Source organism: Clarias gariepinus, chromosome 26, assembly GCF_024256425.1.
Source record: "Clarias gariepinus isolate MV-2021 ecotype Netherlands chromosome 26, CGAR_prim_01v2, whole genome shotgun sequence".
In the NCBI taxonomy this organism is placed as follows: Eukaryota; Metazoa; Chordata; class Actinopteri; order Siluriformes; family Clariidae; genus Clarias; species Clarias gariepinus.
Window position 1 is genome coordinate 20,626,740 of NC_071125.1, and position 17,178 is coordinate 20,643,917.

At 40.4% G+C, this 17,178-nt stretch overlaps 1 protein-coding gene across 1 annotated transcript in view; it reads left to right on the forward strand.

Moving 5' to 3' along the window:
- LOC128514212 (solute carrier organic anion transporter family member 5A1) overlaps positions 1 to 13,899 on the forward strand; it is a 45,692-nt gene extending 31,793 nt beyond the window's left edge. The window contains exons 4-9 of the mRNA XM_053487958.1: positions 1,169 to 1,333; positions 5,562 to 5,760; positions 9,913 to 10,072; positions 11,327 to 11,568; positions 11,763 to 11,827; positions 13,265 to 13,899. Of these exons, the coding sequence (XP_053343933.1) occupies positions 1,169 to 1,333; positions 5,562 to 5,760; positions 9,913 to 10,072; positions 11,327 to 11,568; positions 11,763 to 11,827; positions 13,265 to 13,698 (1,265 nt within the window). The 3' untranslated portion in view covers positions 13,699 to 13,899. The remainder of the gene's footprint in view (positions 1 to 1,168; positions 1,334 to 5,561; positions 5,761 to 9,912; positions 10,073 to 11,326; positions 11,569 to 11,762; positions 11,828 to 13,264) is intronic.
- The last annotated feature ends 3,279 nt before the right edge of the window (positions 13,900 to 17,178 follow it).

Sequence of the window (17,178 nt, forward strand, 5' to 3'; positions counted from 1 at the left end):
GATTACTTAATTACATTTGGGTCTTGTACTCGTATAAAGTCTTTAAATCATGTTTATTACCTTCCTGCCCTGTGTGTCTGCTCCGTAATAAAATCACAATAATAAATAATCACAATAATAGTGCTGATGAATTAGATTTATATCAAAGTGCTGTTAAATTCTCTGCTCCGAAGGTGTTGATTAATTTTCCAAACCAGTATAAGTTAAAGCTTATGTTCTTTTATGCTTTGATTTGTGTCCAAGTCAAAGCAGGACTTGTGAGAGAATTTCTCATGAATGAAGTCATAAAACTGTTTAGAACTAGAGGGGAAAGCATTTTTATATTTTTTATTTATAATGGTGTTCAGTTGTTCTGTACAACCAAAAGTCCTGCTTTGACTTGAACGCTCCTTGGATACTGTCGTTTCTATAGTACAAACTAATTGTTTATATGGTAAACCTATTATGAAAAGTTTTGCTTAGTTACAGTCAGAGGTAAAGATTTAAGTTTTCCAATGTGAAAAATGTTAATTAAATGTTTTTTATTTATTTAACTATTCATGACACATTAAATGTAATCATTAGAAAAACATAAAGATTAATAAGAGAAGATGGCTATTATTTAAACAGTAACAGGGACTAACTTTTGTGAACAAACAAACCATGAAAGAACAAAAATATGCCATGTGATGGTCTTTAAAGTAGAAAAACAATGATTAGTATATGCAAATTAAGGAATAACACATGATGCGCTGTTATTGGAAAACTGTCGTATTCTATTACACCACTCTCTTATTGATTATTTTCCTATAACTGTATGCCATGTTGTGTTGTAATCCATACTTAAAGCTTTTAATATCTGATCACTTTATGATTGTCATGCAAGCACAGTACATTTAATAATCAGTATCGAGTCTGCTTTACATTCAATGTACAGTGGGTGGCTTTAAGCTTGCACAAAACTTCAATAAATTTCTTTCTTCATCGATTCAGAATCTTTATTACATCTCTTTTAAAAGGAGTAAAGTTCAGTTTCTTAGTCTCCTGTGCGTGTACTGTAATTCAGTGGAAATACTAAGGCATAAAGATGAAATGTGAGAGCAAGGGGACACAAGGGGAACGGATACAGCTCTGTAGAGCCGAATAATGAGTTTCAGCAGAATCCCTGACACTCATGTTTCTCTCACAGAGCTCCCCAAGGCGGCCGTGAGGATCCTGAGCAACATGACCTTCCTGTTCGTGAGTCTCTCCTACACGGCCGAGAGCGCCATCGTCACCGCTTTCATCACCTTCATCCCCAAGTTCATCGAGTCGCAGTTCGGGATCCCGGCCTCCAACGCCAGCATCTATACAGGTACTGGATTTTGTGGCTTTATGACTCTGTGCATTTTATTATATTTTAATTTCAGTTCTCTCCACTTTTCCCACCTCCTTCCATCACACACACACTCACGCCTCAGCATGCTCATTTACACATCAGATAATCATGCGCGCACAGGAGCAGATGCATAGGTGTGACGAGTTTCCTTTTATGATTCTTTCCACTTGAGCCTGTGTAGGCAGAGCAGATTGCTGCTGAATCAAAAGCGATCGTTCTGTCAGTACCGGAAGATGGAATTGGATGAAAAACCCCTGGGCTGAACCGTAGCCAGTCAATCATTTCCTTCCAAAATGGCTCAGACGCTGTTAAAAGCTTGCTGTCTTCAGTTCTCTTTTTCTCTCTTATTTGTCACAAAAAAAAGTAAATTCTCAGAAGCTTCATCAGACCATGACATATGGCTATGACTTAATGAAGCAGCACAGATGCTTTCTCACTCAGACCTGGTGCGTGGCCAGGTAGCAGTGGCGAGGTTAGAGATTAATTCTGCCTCTCAGGGTCTCCTCGGTGAGAGTTGTAAGTGATCCAGTACCAAGGTCAAACACACTCCACTGTATAGAGTTTCCTGTCGATGTAAACATTTTATTTCTGCCTCACGATTTTTTTTTCTTTTCTGCTGTGTGTACTGGGTTGTTTAACGCACCCTAATATTTCTTTTAAAATTTTTTTACTACTGGTGTTAGGAATCATTCTGTTTTGTAGCATCATGGCGTGCATCACAATGTGCCTGATGCTGGGCAGGTGTTCAAATGGCAGCCGCAATCATAGCTTGCACTACCAGCAGTGAATATGGCAACTTGTTCTAGTTTTCTTTTTTTTTTTCTTTGCTGCTATATTTCTTTCATTCCTGGAGTCGTTAAGAGAAATCCGTGGTGTGAATGCACTTACAATGGTAATAATTAAAGGGAAAAAAAAGTGATAATAGTGTGGTTTCACAGCTGGCTCCTGAAAACCAAGTAAGAGCTTTATTTCTCATATGCTACCATATATTTTTAATCTTAAAGGTCCCATATTTTATAAATAGTATTTCCTCAACAAGCTGAAATACCCCTCAGATAATGATAATTTTCATACCTCAAACTGCCTCTGTATTTATTTAAATGAACTCCTGGTAAGCTTTGCCCCGCCAGAGAACAGCAGGAGCTGAGTAACATGCAGAGGGGCGGGTATCGTCTTGTATGAGGTCACATTAGAGGAAATATCGCAAATTAAAAAGGCGTGATTTTTTTTTTTTTTTTGGTGATACACACACTTAAAGAAAATTTTATAAAAATGTTCCGAGTGCACTTAAGCTGTATAAGGCTGTTGCGCCAGGTTTCCCCGAGACTTGCCTCATAGCTAGTTGGAGATTTTTTGAAATGACAAGCGTGATGGTGGGGATAGTCGTATTAACATGGAAGTTGAATCGTGCAACTTGAAACTGATCTGGTTTGATGAGGAAGTGAGAAGGTAGAGTAAGAATAAATTGTCGCTGCATTACTCATTTGAGATCAAAATGAAGTGAGGGCTTAGAAAGTTGATAAATTGAATGTAGACTAAAAAAGGGTGGCACACGGTTAAAATTCCTTTCCAAAACAATAAAATATCTGTCTGTCTGTCATATTATTTCTGCTGCTTTCACTACTGATACTCCAGCTATGTGACAATCTCTAGTATGTAAATGTATATACAGTATATGGACTTAATCATGGCTTCATGTTGATCTCGTCACAGATTGCCTGACTGATTGTCGGTTCATAGTTTGTATTTTTAAATATGGCATCTGGGATTTAATGGAGCGTCACAGTGAGCTCTATTGTGTATTTCAGCCTTACCATAAAGACCACATGCAGGAAGAAAAAAAACAAGAATCAACATGCATAATGGTGCCAGCATCATCTAGGGCATTAACATACCACTCTTCTGTGTGTTGTTAGGATTAACTGGGAGGTGAAAATTGATGCTTTGGTTACTATGGCTACTGTGTTTTAATCAGAGATGTTATGTTAACCTGGGGGATGCCTTCACAGATAGCGGTCTCATAGTTTGGGAAAAGGATTATTACATTTTCATTAAAATGATATTATGGTACAGGAAATCCCAGTGTTCTGCAGTGGAGGTAAAGAGTGCCTCTGCAAAAACGGTTTCTTGGGAATGCACGATTATAATATTCAATTCAATTTAATTTGTATAGCGCTTTTAAGAACGGTCGTTGTTGCAAAGCAGCTTTACAGAAGCAGGAGGGAGAGAGGAAGAGAAATCAGTCAGGTATGCTCACAGTCACATGATGTATAAGGTGAATGTATATTTAGTGCAGAGTGCAAGCAGGGACTCCGGCAGGACTAGATATGACAATATAATTAAAGGGAGAGCCAGAAGGAAACGCAGGCATGAGGGCTCCCTGGAATGTAAAGCAACCAGCATCTAAACATACCAGCTCACCATAATACTCTATGTCCATGAGTACCCCAGATTTACGCCCTTACCTAAGACAAATCTATTCACAAAAATGCCCAAATATGGATAAATAAATGGACTTTTAGCCTAGACTAAAACACTGAGACTGTGTCTGAGTCCCGAACATTAGTTGGAAGGATATTCTATAACTTTAGGGCTTTGTAAGAAAAAGCTCTGCCCCCTGCTGTAGTTTTCATAATACGCGGTACCAACAAACAGCCTGCATACTTTATTTGAAGTAGACATGGCGTATCATGAAACTAGCAGTAATAAGTAAAGAAAACAGCTTAACAAATCTCTAACAAATACCTTTCTGAAATGGATTTACGCATTAGGCACTAAACTAATAGTCTATATTTTAAGTGTAAAAGTTTTGCCAGTATTCTTGCGTTAACACACAGGTGTATTTGGAGTCAGGTTATTTAGCTACATAAGTGACTATATCCTGGGCTTCACATTTAGATGATATTACACAAACACACTAAACTGTGATCCGGGTTCGAGTCCATAGTGTGAAATTACCCTCAATGTGCAGAAGGTTATCAGGGTTTTTCAATATTGTAATAAACACCAGCTGTAAAGTGGGGCCAAAGACAATCAGGGATAGAATATGCTGACTGAAGGTGGAAATATGCTTTGGTAAAATATCAAATACGTCATGAGGCAGCATAAAATTAAGGCCAGTGCGGTGCTTAACACATGGCTGAGAAGATGCTGCATATCAAAATAAATCTAAAATATGAATTTAGCACGTTGCCAATCTAATGTACAATGAATAGCGCTGATCTTTCAGTGATCACACTAATAACTGCTCAAGTACACCGAGTTTCAGAACAGATCGAGAGAAAATGTGTACTTTTCTTATTAATAAAACATAAAACAATCTGTATTTGAAACGAGTCTGATTTGATACTTAAATGAACTAAAAAACTAGTTTAAATTCCGGCACTTAAGAAATGTTCAGCCTCTTACTATACAGTGTTGTACATGTTCATCACGGGGTCTTTTTCTATGATGTCAGCATTAAGAGGAAAAAGCCAGAGACTAAAGTGAGCCTCCTGTGGCAGCTGTTTCGAGTTTCGCATAACAGGCTGCCCTGCTCGTGAAAAGTTTCTTTGTGTGAAGATCTTTCCACCCTTTTTCTCTTCCTCATCCTGACGAGTTGACGCACTTGCGGCTAATTTTAGCCTAAAGGGAGTGGAAAGGTTCGAAGTCGTCTCATCACTGCATATTTTTACCACCTTGTGATAGTGGGAGTGTGTGTGAACGTGTGTGTGTATATGTGTGGCTGATGTAGCCTAGAGATGTAGCTTGAGCATGTGATCCCAACAGGAGCAGGCATGTTCTTTGTGTGATCGCAAGCTCGGCTGAGCGATGATGTAACGCTTGTGTTTTTGAGTTTTGAGCGCGTGTACGTGATAAAGTGTGAGACGATGTGGAAGATGGGAAATGATAATCCAGAGTGGCACAGCTGTTGCCCTGCTGTCCCTCCGTTCCTGTCATCCATTTCGCAGATGATGAGCTCAGGCAGGGGTAAGCTGCGAGGCGGGCGTGCAGATCTGTGCAGTGACCTCCCGGTGCCAGGAGTCAGCTTTGACTTTCAGAATAAATTCACTAAAGAAACCCGAAGCTTCTTTCGACGTTTGTTCACTTGCTTAGCCCTTATAAAGCTGTAAAGTTAAAAAGCCAGACAAAATAAGTATTTTTTACTAAAATGCATAAAAAAAGCTTGTAGAACATCAGCATTCCTTGTTTCTTCTCTTTTCAGGAGTGATCATCGTACCCAGTGCCGGCGTGGGCATCGTCCTGGGTGGCTACATCATTAAGAAGCTCAAGCTCGGCGCTCGGGAGTCGGCCAAGCTGGCGATGATCTGCAGCGGCGTGTCGCTGCTGTGCTTTTCCACACTCTTCATTGTGGGTTGCGAGAGCATCAACCTTGGGGGAATCAACATCCCGTATACCACTGGGTAAGGCCTGGGACGATCATGGATCAGTTCCGTGCTCCTGTTTACACTGGTACATCGGCATTGCGAATTTTCGCCCTTAAACCAAAATTTTGAAGGGAATTTTCTGGGCATGTGAAGCTTCAGCGAACGAGCGACGGTTATTAGTACTTCCAGTAGCCATTCAAAACTTATTTGCATTAGTGGAAAGCTAAGTGAAGCAAAAATGCAAGTAACCCCCAAAAAAAATTTAAACTTGCAAGATTTATTGACGACATAAGTGACGGGTTTTAAAAATGTATGCAAGCACGTAGCAAGAACAAAACGGATCCACTTTCAGTTTCAGTTTTAAAAGCAGCTGGTGCCAAGAGGAATCATAAATTAAGACTAAGTGAGGTTTAACGTATACTTACATGCTTTTTCCAAAATGTTTTGATTTGTTTTTATATGCGGAAATATGATTATAGTGTTGGATATTGGTAATATTTTTGGGTGGCTCTAACAGATTATTGGCATTTACATTATTTAAAATGGAAAAATGCGTTTCACAATACTAAATTTCAACTTAAGAACTCGTCTTCGGATTTAATTTGTACGCCGAGGTACCACTGTATAAAAAATCGGATACTTTGTGATTTAGCTTTTGATAGATGCTATAATTGTGTACACAATTATATTCATGCTTTGCACGCTGGGGTGACTTCGTGTTTTGCACTGTTGCTCCCGTACGTCCAGGGTTTGCCTGTTTACCTGTGTGCCGTTTACATGCTCCCACCTGCTTTGCTTTGTGGGTTTACTCCGGTCCCCCATCACCAACGGCAACATCAACAGGTCTAATAAAATCTTCCATTATGCCTCGTTATATATATTAATGTTTCTTATTGTACAGAAATGTATATGTAAATCTGTACACGTCAAAATGTTCCCTGTCTTGCGTGGTAGTAGTAAATTAAACCGAATGCCATAAAGAATAAAAAATAATTTCGGCAATGTGTTCGGCTTCAGCGGTTTGAGACAGGCATATTTTCACCTCAGGACACATTATTGTCCCTTTTATGTCCTCCAGTTCTCTATCTTCTCCCACATCTCTTCTATCATTCCACCGAAACGACAGGCCACGATTAAATCATCCTTTTATTCTGCCTATAAACATCATAAAACGTTATACAGTCTGACCGTCGACAATGCACCAAGGACAGGCGAAGCGCTCCGAGGTGACTGAGTACACGCTGCTGAATAGGTTGCATTTTCATGCCTACAGGATGCAGGTGCAAAGTTTTGTTTTTTTTCCCATTTCGAGTGCAGTTCAGACAGCTCGGTGTACTGTGCTCCTTTTTACAGGTGAAATCAGTTAGCTGAAGCAGATGGGTTTCTGCAAGGTGATGTGGGTAAAAATGTAGGACAAGAAGATGATAGTGCGTTCAGGACAGGGTACCGCACGTGCAATCAGCAACGTAACATTTCAGCACAATGATCTGGAAGCATCGGGTGGATTAGAAGATACACGAAGAGTAAACTGTCCGGTCTGAAATTCCACACGAAACTGTTTAAAGGAGGAGCAAGAAAAGGCTGAGTTGTGTGTGTGTATTATACTGTATATGTGTGTTTGCAGGAGACATAACAGGAAGCCGTGAGGCCCTTGCATGAGTCTGTGGAATGTCAACAGTGAACCAGCAAAGACATCGAACAATAAGTTAATCTCCTGTGCATAGTGCATTGGAAAAAAAAAAGAAATCTCACGGTAGTTTTTTTTTTTTTTTTTTTGTAGGTGAAACTCGGATTATCTCAATACATTACATGTAAAGTGAAATATTTCCATAATTTTTTTGTTTTAATTTCAATGATTATGGCTTAAAGTTCATTAAAAATCAAAAGTCAAAAAGAAATGCAGATGTTGTGGCATGCAGGCCCCGTGTGGACTGTTTGGGACGTGTGTGTTGACTGTGAATGGTTCCACTTGACCTTGAAGGTGGTCTTGGACTCGGCTGATGCAGACTGCTGTTCTCTGATGACTTGTTACTGCAGTCAATCAATAGTTCAGGCCTAAAATTCCTACAAACAGTTTTGTATCTGAGTCTCCATTAACCAAAGTGGAATCCATACTAACTTAAACTCCTCTCCTGTTATACTGAACTTCTCCTGTGACTGCAGATCAATCCCTGCTATCTGATATCACCTAAATGAGGATCAACAAGAGCTGCGGTTCTGGAATTGTTCCTGGACCCAGTCCTCTAGCCATCACAATCTGACGCTTGTAGACAAAGTCACTCGAATCTGTATGCCTGGCCATTTTTTCTTCTTCTAACACAGGAAAAGGCTCACTTGCTAGTCATGAGCAGTCATGTTGGAACTGCTGTGGGGTTCAGGAGTTGGGTTCGGCTCCTAACATCCAGTGGAAGGAACTTTTAATGGTTCCTGCATACCAAGACATTTTGGACAATTTAATGCTGCCAGCTTTGTGGGAACACTTTATGGATGGCCGCTTCCTGTTCCAACATGACTGCGCACCAGTGCACAAAGCAAGCTCCATAAAGACATGGATGAACTAGTTTGGTGTGGAAGAACTTGACCAAAACTTGGCCTGACCGTAACACCTTTGAGATGAATTAGAGCAGAGACTGTGAGACAGGCCTTCTCATCCAACATCAGTGTCTGACCTCACAAATGCGCTTCTGGAAGAACGGTCAAAAATTTCCATAAACACACTCCTAAACCTTGTGGAAAGCCTTCCCAGAAGAGCTAAAGCGGTTATTGCTGCTAAGGGTGGGCCAACATCATAGTATTAAACTCTATGGATTAAGAATCAGATGTTACTCAAGTTCATAAGAATGTAAAGGCAGGTGAGCGAATACTGTACGTTTGGCAAAATAGGGCACCCGTGGGTGTGTGTGTGTGTGTGTATCCACCTTCCTCACCTCAAAGTGACGGAGTAAACATTAAAGCTACATTACAGGCAGCTCTGTCAGTTCTGTAACACTGAGACATTGTGCTTTGACTGGAACGCTGCGTTCACACATCCGCACGCTCGTGTTCTTATGTAATGAAGCATCTGGTGGCATTAGTGTGCTGTGTAATCTGAGGTGGATAATTACAGCAGCCGAGGCAGGACGAGATCCAAAATAGCGCCGGAGTTTGTTATGCGTTACGGCCCTTTGCGTTAACTTTAGCGTGTCGCATTAGCGAAGGTACAAAGAAGGTTTCATGGCAGTCAAGAAACAATAAAGCTGAGAGTTGTTTACACCCATAAATTTTACATCGTTTATGTCCGGCATTGAACAGCCTTTACTGCCGTTGACCTTGAGGAGGATATTTACTGAAGCCTGAGTGATCAGCTATAAACACTGACTCTCTAAGAACGGGCTTCATTAAAAGAGGAATCTGTCTGCTGCTCTCCATTTATACCATAGCAATGCTGAACGGCTTTTTACTTTTCATTTTGTGTAACTCCGACTCCTACTACGATTCCAGCCGCAAGCAATTCTAAAGCTCATATCCACAGCCTCATCCTAATATGCAATAGTTTCTAGAGTAACAAACAGAGACGTGTACAAAATTGGATTCCTCAGTGGCACAACAGAAAACACTTACCCTTTATCATCGTCTGGGGATTAGCTGTGCCCCCAGAGAAGGCTGGCATACTTCACACCAATTATTCCAATTAGTATAAACCGATTAGTCAAACTTCCACCAATTATTCTACTCATATGTTTGGACGGTGGGAGAAAACCAGAGTACATGGAGGAAACCCACCAAGCATGGGGAAAACATTTAAACTCCAAACACACAGACCGGAGGCGGGATTCAGACCTTTGACCTTTGAGTTAGGAGGCATATCTTTAAGCCATCGTGCTGCCGTGTTGTTCTTTTAAATTAAATGTGTGAATTGTTGCCAGTTTCCTGAGGATTTTAACAGAAATAAAATGTTAAATTACTGAAAAACTGCACGCTTGATTATTTTTCCTATAACAGACATTTTTTTGTAGTTTTTGTTTTTCTCCTTACATTAAAACCCACACTCTAATGAGATTAAAATTATTTGTGGTTTCATTTCTGTCAGTCTTCGCTGCTGTGTAACGCAGAGTCTAATCTCCGGATCGGCTCCAGATATAAAGCAATAAGCTCTGTTTGAATTTTTTTTTCTCATCCCTTGTTTTTTTTTTCCTCCTCGCTTTCTAGGCCGACTCTGACGCTGACTCACAGGAACCTGACGGGCAGCTGCAATGTGAACTGTGGCTGTAAGATAAACGAGTATGCGCCAGTCTGCGGCTCTGACGGCATCACCTACTTTAACCCCTGTCTGGCGGGCTGCAACACGGTCGGGAACGACAGCACTGGGGTGAGCGAAGTGACCGCATGTCTTTAAAATGGTCTTTATCTGTATCTGACCATCCTGTTTTTTTTTTTTTTCTTTTATATTTTTCCAGAACAGCACAGTTTTTATTCCTGAGATCAGATAAGACATGAGCTTAAATATGCATGCAGTTGGGTGTTGTTGATGTGACGGGCTTGGGCAAGAGGAAGGCCGTGCTTCCTATCCACAGGGAGCGACGATTATCCTGTCTTGGACTCAGTAGCGTCATCTCGGATGTGGCATCACCGCCCAGACATCCACGGCGCTCTGACGGCATCTTTTAAGTTTGCGGTGGCAAAAAAGGCGCATCATCAGACTTTCTGCCATTTCAAATGACGAGAGACTTTCTTGGCACTGAACCGAATGCCGCCTGTCAGTTCGGTGAGCCCTGACAAATTTACTACATGGGGAGAAAGAAAAGCTCACTACGGCTCTCATTCAAGCGAGATCAATTTCCAACGCTTGTCCTCGTGAAGCCTCATTTGGCTCTGGTCGTGAATCTCTTGTTCTTGCTCAGAGTCTGATTACTGATTAACCCATCGGAACTAGATAAGACGTGTAGAAGGAAACGATGCCAAGCCTTTCAATTAACATTCCCTCCCAACATTTTTTTTTTTTCTTTTTTTTTTTTTTTCGTTCACCCATGAATGTAGGCATCCTGTTATTATCAGTGTAAGACGGCCATGCACTGAAGGTGTATCAGTATGAGGAGTTTAACAATATGCACACATAAATGCTTATACTGTAACTTCTATACATTTTTTGTTTTGTATTTTGATTTAGTTTATGGTGTAAGGTTCAGTTTTCATAGTGTACGTACCATTTTTTTTGGAGTAAGCCATGACGAGTCGCGCAGTCCTGTGTGTGTGTGTGTGTGTGTGTGTGTGTGTTAAGGAATATGCCAGCTTGTAGCTTGTAATGGCTTCTCTGTGTATGCACAGTAAACTATCGAGTTGATTGGCTCTGTTGAGTGATGTGTATAGCCACACCCACCTCAAGGGGAAAAGCGCTCTATTCGTCCAAAAAAGTGCTGGATGATGTGATGTAGTCTGGTACATAATCACTCATAACGTCCCTTCTAGTCAACATTTTGATTTCAGTTATGCCGCAAGTTTAACTTCGGGCAAATCTCAAAGTTTTTTTTTTCCCCAAAAATGAATTTAATATCTCCGTGACGTTACATAACCGTATTTCTCCCCATTTCTCTCTCTCTGTCTCTCTCTCACAACCTCTTTGCAGGGCAGAAACTACACAGACTGCGCGTGTGTACAGAGCAGGCAGGTCATCACTCCTCCCGCTGGTGGCCAAAGCGGTCAGCTCCAGGTGGTCATCGTAAAGACCTACCTGAACGAGAACGGCTTCGCCCTGTCTGGAAAGTGCGACCGTACCTGCAACACACTCATCCCCTTCCTCATCTTCCTCTTCATCGTCACACTCATCACTGCCTGCGCGCAGCCCTCGGCCATCATCGTTACTCTAAGGTGTGTTTAAAAACCTTGTCACTTTCTGCTTTAATCATTTATGAATTAAAACATTACTTGATATTACTTGATGATGTAATATGTTAGTAAGTGTACTATGTAAAGTGTAAAAAAAATCTGGTGTCCACACACAGGACATGACCAGGTTCCCATGCAGTAGCGCGCCTTTTTCACACGTCTCCTCCTGTGTTTAGGTCGGTAGAGGAGCCGGAGAGGCCGTTTGCTTTAGGAATGCAGTTCGTCTTGCTGAGAACGCTCGGTAAGTAACGGAAGCTCGTCACGTCTTCCGGTCCTCCGGGAATGTAAAATGTGAAAGTGTCGGGTCTAATCTGCGAAGAGCTGCGCGCTTATTTCCATACTGATGTCTTATACATTTTAAAAGCTGGAATCAGTTAAAGGAAATGCAGGTTTTTCTCTGTTTCGATCAGCTACCATTATGTAAATATAAAGAAGACCTGAAACAACAAGATGGTTGGTTTAACGGTCCTGAATAAACAGACGAGGAGAAAACACGAGGCAGGACTGTTTATCTGTCTTGGGGATTAGGATTAGGGTACTGGGATTGTGTTCAGATTTTTTCCTGCACATTTTCCATATTTGAATCAACGTTTAGACATTCCAGTGTTCAACTTTAAAACTCACATCCTTAACTTTATTAACCAAGTGACTCTTCATATAAATCAATAAGCCATGAAGTTTTTCTTAAGCAATATTGTGCAATAAAAGCGACTTACAATATGTTTCTCTTCCAATACAGTGCAGTATGTGGGGTTCACAATGCCATTACACCTCATAAAAGATGGATAGTGCGCTAAATCCGACTGCGCCATTACACTATACACTATGTAGTGAGCATATGCGGTGACTAAGTAGTGTTCAGATTCAAATGCCCTTTGCGAATTTTTATATAAAACAAATACACAAATTTCCTATTAAAGGAGTTCCTGGGAGGCCAGCTGTATTGAAGCCCGGTGTAGGTGTTTCGGCTCTCCGAACCAGATGACTGAAATGAAAATGATCCTGATACGTTCAGGTCAATGATCAGCATATATTGTGCCCAGGTTTATAATGGAAATTGAGGAAAAAACACTAATACATAAGACATCGTAGACAGACTTTAGACCATATCAATGGCTTTTAAATATCAACTGCCAAGAGTTTGAGAGGATTTAAATAGTAAGGATTGCGATTTATTTCGATTTGGTGGCCGTCGGGTGTTTGGGGTAATAACCTGATTTGGTGTAATACAGAATGGTCAACAATCTAAACACAAAGTACATAAAAAGTCCATAATATACATTTTATCGATCATCTTTTTCCAGCAGTGTTCATATAATTTCGTGTTCAATCCAAATGCTAGTCTGTTCATCAATTTTTAACTTTACTTACTTTTAAACTCTGAACACATTACTGTAGAGCTGTAGCAATGCTGCTATCTAGTGGCTGTAAAAAGTGTTACACATGCTTTTATTTGCAAATTTGAGACATTATTACTAACAGTTTCCGAAATCCAGTTTTTGTTATTCCCTAAAAAATTTAAATTAAAAACAATGAACTTTATTCTTTATTTTACCTTATTATAATATAAATATTATGAAAAGTTATATATACTCATTTAAACATCAGTACAGAACAAATGTATATAGAGTAAATTGATTATTATTTATTTTTTTATTTTTTTTCTTTGTCTGTGCAGCCTACATACCGACGCCCATCTACTTCGGTGCTGTGATCGACACCACATGCATGCTGTGGCAGCAGGACTGCGGTGTGCACGGGTCGTGCTGGGAGTATGACGTCACTGCGTTCCGCTTCGTCTACTTCGGTCTGGCCGCCAGCCTCAAGTTCGTCGGCTTCGTCTTCATCTTTCTCACCTGGTACTCCATCAAATGTAAGGAGGATCGGATGGAGCGCCGGCGCTCCAGCCTGCCTCCGCTCGGCACAGTGAGCGAGCTGATGTGTCAGTCGGGTGCCCGCAAGTGCCACGCCCGTACCCGCTCATGCCCGGCGTTTACGCTCGATCCGGCACCGCTTCACCACGGCCACAGCAGCCAGAGCTGCCCGGGAAACGCCCTCAAAGCAATAACACCCCCGGTGCGCCCAGTGCGGGACGTCCACGCCCACGTCTGAGGTCTAAACCCCATCCTCCTCTCCATGTGCCTTCCTCGATTGGGCGCAAACCTTATCGGAGTTCAGCTGACGCCCTCCTGAGTATCACAGCTGGTTTTAAGGTTCTCATTAGTGCAGATCTTCAGAAATAAATGAAAATTAAAATTATGGACTTATGGCAAAGTGTACATTGTAAAAGACATCACATGGTGCTAAGTAGGTTTGGGGCAAAGGGGTGTATTTTGGGGGCAAGCGGGTGGGTTTGGGAGGTGGGGGTCGGGGGTAATTACTGTTCAGTATCATGTCTTGGAAAACCAGATGACTATCAAAACTTCACCACAAGCACAACTGGGAATCTGTTCTATGCAAGCTCTGCCGCTATGTTTATGTGCGTTATTGCTTTTTATCGTCTATTCCTGAATTCAGCCTGCGCGCTACACAAGAAGCGTCCATCTCTCAAATCTTCGCAGAATTTTGCTCTCTGTTTGAAATTCATTCTGACATTAAGACCGTAATGGAAAGAGAGGCTGGCTAGCTTGCTGGACCTTTCTGTGCAACGTTGTCCCTCAGGGTTCAGTACTGTGGCCCATTAAAGTTATAAAAAAATATGAGCAAGGATCTGAGGGACAGGTAAAATATGTTAAGAGAGAACTTTTATCATTCCTTATCAATCCACCATCGTGATCATTATGCCTAGAGATAGATAGATGTGCTGCTTGATGCCGGATCTGAAGACGCATGGTTGAACCCCAGGAGGCCTGGCTGTTGCTCTGATGCTCCTCCTCCTTCTCCTTTTGCTGCTGGCAGAAAACCCCTCTGAGCACTTAGCAATAGAGTTACTAAACCCGGGCCGGGAGCACGCACGTTGTATTTTAATGCTAGCAGGAATTTTCTCAGAAGGTTAAAGGTGTCACGACATCTTGCACTTGTAGACGAATCTTCGAGCTCTCATGCAGTTAGAAGTAGATGGCAATACGCTAACCTTTTTAACAAGCTGACAGGTATTACAATAAACGCCTACAAAGAATATAAACCTCTATCCTCCGAATGCTGCATCGTTTCGCGAAACATAGCGTAGTTCATTAGGGGTTACGGACGGGTATGGACAACATCGCATGCTGGAAATGAAACCTGTCCAAATATGAACATGCGGAATAACAACATGTCCAGACGTATACGAATTTGTTGGATAGAAAACATTTTGGCCAGTCCTGCTGCATTTTTATGAATTCATTGTTTGAGAATAATTTTGTGAAGACAGTTTTAAAAAACAGCAAAAAAAAAAGTACTATGGCATCATTAAGACCTCAAATCTTTCCTTGCTGTTCAGTCGTCAGTCTCATCTACTGGACTTAAGATATTTAACAGATGATTCTTTATTATTATCATTTTTGTTATTATTAGTTTAATTGTTTTACTGAAAAAAGGAACAATATTTAATGGAAAATATTTGACAACTTTTCTTTCTTGTTTTTGTTTTTCTTTATCGCCGATATATAAATCCTGGCTACGACACCAAACCAGTATTCCTGACGCTTTGAAGCACATCACAGTTGTTCATGTTGGTTTCAGGCTTTTGAGCTGCAGCACGTTGGATTGCGTTTGTTGGATTTTTTAAAATTAGCTTCAATTCAAGATTAAATACAGTGCAAAAGTATTGACAACCCCTTATTTCTTCAAGTTTTGCTTTCAGTGAGCTGGACTTTCTTGTATTTTACTTCTCATTTTCAGTCCAGTCCCTCTACCTGAGCATTTTCAGAGGAATGTCGTATTGCTGTCTGTTGAGCCACACAGTGAACAATTAAACACTAAAAACATCTACCCGAAGTGAGACACAGGTGCAGATGATGACAGATGATCAGGCCGGTGATTAGTACACTGGTGTATGTGATTGCTAAGTGGATGGACCTGACGTGAGGGGAAATGAAGTCCCTAAAATTATTACATTTAATTCCATGTAATTCCATCTTTAGGCACAATGTTGTACTGTGACACTGTCCCCGTACAACATTTGTTCCTATTTCTTTAATCAACTCCATGTGAATCTACATCACTTCATTTCATATAAAGAAATGATTCTCGACCCTTTTGCACAGTACTCTATGAAGACTTGAACAGTTCGAGAGAGAAAGAGAGAGCCTTCATGTCCAATGTGAAGAAAACCAAAATAACTAATCATGCTATATATGGATGAACATGTACTCTTGGACTGTGCTCTGAAATATACAGAATTGTTTTTGTTTGTTTGAAACATTCTACATTTAGACTGACTTTTGAAGAAAAAAATTATTTGATCATAAATAAGATTTTTTTTCTGTTACATGTGACATTGTGTTATATGACTTTATTGTGAAATATTACAACACGCATTATGTCAGTGTGTATTATGATATACAAAGTACAATTGTTTCTTTTTTGCATTGTAATATTATTATTTTAGAAGTTTTCTCTTGGTTTGATTGAGCCTCCATCACCAAAAGGCCCTCACGTATTATTCTAATTATTATTCCAGAAGTAAATGTAACAGTGCCTCTGCTTCATGAGGAAGGCCCGAGCGACCGTAGGATATTAAGGCATTGTGTTTGGGGTCACGTAGCTTGCACTTTTCTTCTGCCCGCTGTAATAAACGATCTGGAGATCCCTGGGCTGCAGTAAACTTGTCCTCTAACTGGTACTAATGCACATCTTTGTAATGCAACCTGAAATCAGCGGTCAGATCTGTGTTTTTTCTTTCCTGTGTTTTTTCTTTAAAAAAAAATTTACCGGTTTTTTTCTTTTGTTTTATGGTTCGACTTTGTCGGGTTGTGGAAGGTGATCTGCCTCTATCCCCGAGTCTGTCCACCCTCAGTGCTGTCAACCAGCCTGCGTAATCAGTGCGACAAACATCAGATGCCCTTAATTTGCTCACATGGATTACTTCAGGTAGATATTTTACTTTGGTCGGAAAAGGAGGCGGGAGAGGGGGTCATTATTTTTAGCGACATATTACTGACATGTATTTATTGAAATAAAAAGACAACGTTGTATTGAAAAGGTGACGCTCCCGCTCTGGTTGCTCAGGAACAGAAGTGAACAAATCATGGCAACACTTTTGTTTACAGATACCTTGAATACTTGATAATTGTCATTAAAAAAAAAGGAAAAAAGTGATTGTGTCTGTTTTTGTGTCAGAAAGTTAAAGAAGTCATTCATGTGTTGAGAGAATGATGCACCTGTGGAGGAATGAGCTGCTCATCGAAAAAAGTTTCAGATTTCTATGGAGCAAAAAGATATTGGAGCGATTGGAAAAAGATCATGTGGTCTAATGAGTCCAGATTAACCCCATCTCAGAGTGATTGAAATGATTCACAAAGTGTTTTTTTTTTTTTTTTTTTTCATTAAATCACACAGCTCTAGTAAACTTTAAAGTTTAAAAAAATATATTTTTAATCAATGTTTAAAAATAAAAACTTTAAAATAATTTGACGTATTTTGATTAAGGTAAAAATATAAGCTGATGCG